This window comes from Elephantulus edwardii, unplaced genomic scaffold, assembly GCF_000299155.1.
Source record: "Elephantulus edwardii isolate Elephantulus edwardi_28Jun2011 unplaced genomic scaffold, EleEdw1.0 scaffold00117, whole genome shotgun sequence".
NCBI lineage: Eukaryota > Metazoa > Chordata > Mammalia > Macroscelidea > Macroscelididae > Elephantulus > Elephantulus edwardii.
This window is the reverse complement of record NW_006399867.1, coordinates 10364281-10369532: the sequence shown is the minus strand read 5'-3', so window position 1 is coordinate 10369532 and position 5252 is coordinate 10364281. Positions and strand designations below refer to the sequence as shown.

Genomic DNA, 5252 nt, shown 5'->3' with positions numbered 1-5252 from the left:
AGAATCTCAGACAATGACCCTGTGAGATCTTCTCTCACATGCTGTATGTGTCACGAGGGAAGCCAATGAACGACAACACAGGTTTACCTCTGCATGGACGCACTGCACAAGCCCTAAAGCCCTGAGTAGTGAGCTGTGAGGAGGGGCGTCCCTCCTAGTGTGTGCTGCAAACCGTGACAGGCTCAGCTGCTGTGTGAATGGCTGGAGGTTCAAGTTCAACCCAAAGTCCCTCAGAGGAAAGGTCTGGTGATCTACTTCGGAAAAATCAACCACTGGAAAACCCCATAGAGCCACAATTCCACTCTGCCACACGTGGGGCCACTGTGAGTTGGAACCAACAGCCACACTGCTCCTGGTTCCTCCCAAGCCTCCCACTCCCCAGTGACAGTTCAGATTGGCCGACTCTCCCGTTCTGGAAGAGTCACTTTTTCCTCAGATCTGTTCACACATGGAAGTCTCTTCAGCTTCTCATCTGACCTTCTCTAGATCCAGTCTTGGCTGGGCAATGTGGGGGGGCTGGGCATGTTGAAAGGCTGGGAGTGGTGGAAGGAGACTGGGGGATCAAAAAGGACCACTGCAGAAATCAGAGAGGCTTCCCTGTCAGAACCCTGGAAGGGTTGGCAAGGGCTGGATTAGCAGGTGGAGTTTGCAATGGTCCTGACAGAGAGGAGGGAGAGACACAGGCAGCTAAGGTAAGCAGAGTCAGACTTTATTCAAACCCCAAGAGGAACTGGATTTATAAAAAGAGATATCACAAAAGATAAACTAGGAGTAAGTTTCTCTTTTAACAGAAAGCCTTCAAAACATGCTTCTTGGTTCTGCCACATAATGTCTGTCCTATAAGAAGCTAGATGCTCAGCTTCTCTGGTTTGTGGCTTATTTATTAGTAACAAACCATCTACTAAGATGGAGTCCTGGTGGGAAAGCATGTAACACATCAGGCTGCTAACCAAAAGGTCAGCAGTTCAAATGCATCAGCCACTCATGGGTGGGGGTGAAGATGGGTAATCTCCGCCCATTTTTTTTTAAGCCAAAAACCCAATGGAGGGAGGGGAAGTTTGAATCAACTCCACCACAGGGGGTTAGTAAAAGAATAAACTCCACCTGTGTTGGGTTCAAATGAAATTTATAAAGAAGCATAGAAGGGGTGGGAAAAGTTCCCTTTTCCTCATGAATGTCACCTCTCATTTCCTACACTTGATGCCTGTAGGAGAAGGACAAGGGCAGAGATGTCCCCAGAGCCATGACCAGCAAGACGGGCAGGCTGGGTAATCTACCAGGGGCCGGGATGGCCTCATGGAAAACGCTTCCATAAATGGGCATGTTTGCCTCAATCTCGGGCCTCGCACGGAACAGTGAGGCTAACATGCCCATAACAAATACCTTGTACAGAATAGGAAGCCTATTTCAGATTCGACAATTAAAAAAATCGCATAGAGCTTCCAACAGGCTCAGCTGCCTCGGACTTGAGGAATCCACGACCCACCAGGGTCCTCAACTTAGGCTAGGTTACACCACCAGCCGGGGACAAACAGTACATTTTCTTTTAAATTCTCAAGAGGTCAGTTTATGTTTTCTTCAAGGAGAGGAGGATAAACACGGAGCAGTGGGCCCACCAGAAACCTGGCTCTAACGAGAAGTTTCTGTCCATGGTGTAAAAAAAAAAAAAGGAAGACAGGATCAAAGGCAGAAACTTGGCATCTGTCAGAACCAGGAAGAGGGTCCATTATGGACAAGCGTTGTGACATTGGGCAAATTACTTAACCTCTCTGAGCCTCAGTTGTCTTCTATACACGGCCACCTTCCCAAATTTGTGGTAATGATTATATGAGATAAACAGCAAGGTATCAAATCTTGCTACAATTCTGGGTATACAAATTCACCATTAATCTCTGTGAAAGCACCGGAGAAAGACTGGTTTTCTTCCCCAAACATTGATACTCTTATTTCCCCCGCTTTCACTGGACGGCTTTTACATCAGTGTCTTCAAGCTCCAGCTCTTTAAAAAAATTCTACCACCATGTTTTTAAGCATACCAAACAAATTGAGAAAAGCCGCACCAAATCAAACCACGCAAGGCAGTTTATTAACAGTCAACCTGCCTTTCCTTTGCCAAACCCCAGCCAGGCTACACATTGATCTCCGTTCTTAACACTGTAACCAAAGGCTCCCCGAAGCCAGGACAAGCCAGGGCTTTCTCATACTACTTTTCTTCAAGCAGCTAATTCTCCACCAACTTTCTGCTCCAGGGGAAGATTTCCAGGGAGAAATGGTCACAATCTCGTTTTGTGGTTGTGTAAAGCAGTAGGAGCTGCAGTTACTATACCACAGAGAAGAGCCTGGGTGGCATCATCAGTTACGGAACCAAAGGTTAGTGGTTCAAACTCAGCCAGCAACTCTATAGCAGAACAACTTGGCTAACTATTTCCATAAAGATGACAGTCCCCCCAAAATGGAGAAGTTTTACTCTGTACCACGTGGGGTTTGCCATAAGAAGGGCAGCTAACAGGCTCTGCCGGAAACTTCACTCTTATCTAAGGCAAAAAGGGTGACTTTTGAGCCAGTCTGTGAATACGACAACCATCCAGGGTCAAGTCAACCTGGATGACATGTTCTTTATTAAAATTTCTATAGTTGTTTTTTGTTTTTTTTAAATTTGCAGGTGCAAAGTATATTGAACACACCATGGAATCTCAAAAGAGTAAACAAATCTGTCACATGGTGCAGCCAGAACGCTCCTTAGAAGCCAGGATAGAGAGACTTGGTCTCACACACGCTGGCCATGTTCTGAGGGGCGCCAGTCCCTGGAGAAGGACATCATGGTTGGAAAAGCTGAGGGTCAGTGAAAGAGAGGAAGACTTTCAGTCAACTGGGCTGTGGCCGAGGCTCCAAAATGGGGTTAAGCACACCAGAGATTGTGAGGATAGTGAGAACTGAGCGGGGTTTTATTCTATTGTACAGAATGAAGTCAGTGTGAATTGAAATCAACACCACCGGTACCTAACAACACCAAGGAAAACTGTCCTGGAAAAATGACCATAAGGAAAAATGTCCTTAACAATGGATGGAAAACAGCCTTATACTTCTTCTCATGATGCACAGAGATGTCGAATGTGTTTTTGACCTGATTTAACACATTATCCATTTAACTCAGCAATCTTTCCAAATCCGGTGGATCATCAGTCTGCCCTCTTTTATGATAGCAACGGAGTTCTCAGCAAGGCTTCTTTCCAGTGTCCACCAAAAAAGCTTACAAGTCTGACCCGCCCAGTGCCATATAGTCTATGTCCCTCTAGTCTATAGGGACCCTCTATCATGTTTACGAAATTGCCAATTTTTATAGGTACTGTCCATTTTTCTCTCTGTGGATTCGAACAGGCAACCATTTAGGCAGCAGCTCTATATCGTACGCATCACGCCACCGGGGCTCTCTTCCTGGTTGTGATTTTTTTAAATTTTACTTTGTTATTTTTGTGTGTGTAGCGTCAAATCGGATCTGACAGGTACAGGAGGAGATTGCCCCTCCTGGCTCTGATTTTTAAGGGAGCAGCTGTGACGTTTAGATTTACCTCCTTAAAAAGACTTCTTAACTGCACCAAAACCAAGCTAAAAGTCTTTTTCTGGAAATGTTTAATTCCAATGAAGTTGGACACCGCATCAGTGTAACAAGCACCCCCATGTTGATACTGGTTGCTAGGGGAGAATGGGGTGATGGGGCACTGAGAGATGAAGAAAGTGACCCCCCTCTTTGCACACCCCTGCCCCAGCTGCTGTTAGGGTCTTCAACCTTCCCGCCTCCCCAATAAACACACACACCTGCTCTCCCAGGACCACCACTACTTACAGATCTCTAACTGGGGGAAGAGCGGCGAGGAAGCGGTGGGGAGCTCAGAGCCGGCGCACCTCCCAGGCTGGGGCGTCCGATTCTCGGGGCTGGCGGGGACGCCTCTCTATATAGCCGGGGAGCTGCCCGCGGGTGGGAAAGGGGAGGCCCGGCGGGGGCGGACCGGGCGGGTGCTGCGCCACAGCGCCCCCTGCAGGCCCGCTCCGCGCCTTTGCCCAGGGCCTAGGGGGCACCAAAGCCCAGGCACCTGGGGCCTCTCGGAGCGCGCGTCCCACCCCAGACCCGGGAAAGGCACTGGGTCTCCAGGCCCCTAGAGAAAGAAAGCCGGATGTTTGAGAATTTCTTTTCTGTCCTTCCAGCCTCGCTGGCTTTAACCTCTTCCTCACCTCGCCCGGGGATGGAGAAGGATGGGGAGGACGTGGTGGGTTTGAAACTAACATCCGCTCCTCCGCTTCCCAAGCTGCGCGCATGGTCTACAGAAAGGGGATTTTGTGAACTTTGCAAAGGGCAGAGCAGGAGGCCTCGATTGCTGGGAATTGTGCGGGGAGGGGAGGTTTTTCCTTTTCTCCACTCGCCCTAGCCAGCCCCACCCACCCACTCACACCAGGACTAACAGACAAAACCCCCGCTGTGCCTTCAAGCCCCCAGCAGGCTGCCCCGCCCCGGGCCAAGCCGTTTCCTCTCCTTGAACCTCCAAGCCTTGCAGCTACGAGATGGGGTGGGGTGACAAACGTGTGAATTGCAACTGGTGCCTGTCAGGATCCAAAGAGAATGTGGGGGAGCTCCTGACGCCTACAGGTTTGCTTCAACTGGTCCCCAGCTCCAATCCACAGGAGTACCTACGGATGAGGGGCGTGGGGAGAGAAATATCCCCACTTTCCTTCTCTGTCTTCCTCTCATTCCACTTTATTCCCCTGTGCCAGTCCCAATCTGTGCCACTCTCTCTCTCTCTTCCTCCCTCCTGATTGCCCATTCCTATCGCTATAGGGGCCATGATGCTTGGAAGGGTGGAAGGTCGGGAGAGGAAGCCCCTCGACCCGGTGGATTGATGCGGTGACTGCTGCAATGAACTCTTCTGTGTCAGGAGGTGTGAGGACGGCGCAGGGTAATAGGGGCTCAAATTCCCTGTTCATGAGGACTCGACGGCACCTAACAACAACAATAACGCTGTCTCCCCACTGTTCTCTGTCTCTGGGTCCCTGCCTCCTCTCTCTGTATCTCTGTCTCCCCCACGTGTCTCCCTCCATCTCCCTGTCTTTCCCACTGTCTCTCGCCCTGTCCCAGGCTGGGGATCCCAGCCTCCCTCTCCCTCCTGGCTCCCATCTTCTCCCCATCGCTGTCACACGCACGCACACACAGGCCATAAAAGGCAGTCGAGGCGGTGGGCTGGCCCCGCGCCAGGCCGGGG

At 50.2% G+C, this 5252-nt stretch overlaps 1 protein-coding gene across 1 annotated transcript in view; it reads right to left on the bottom strand.

The window, feature by feature from the left end:
* Nucleotides 1–3888: 3888 nt before the first annotated feature.
* Nucleotides 3889–5252, bottom strand: part of FOPNL (FGFR1OP N-terminal like) — a 36233-nt gene continuing 34869 nt past the window's right edge. Inside the window, exon 6 of the mRNA XM_006892720.1 lies at nucleotides 3889–4066. Within this exon, the coding sequence (XP_006892782.1) occupies nucleotides 3889–4066 (178 nt within the window). The remainder of the gene's footprint in view (nucleotides 4067–5252) is intronic.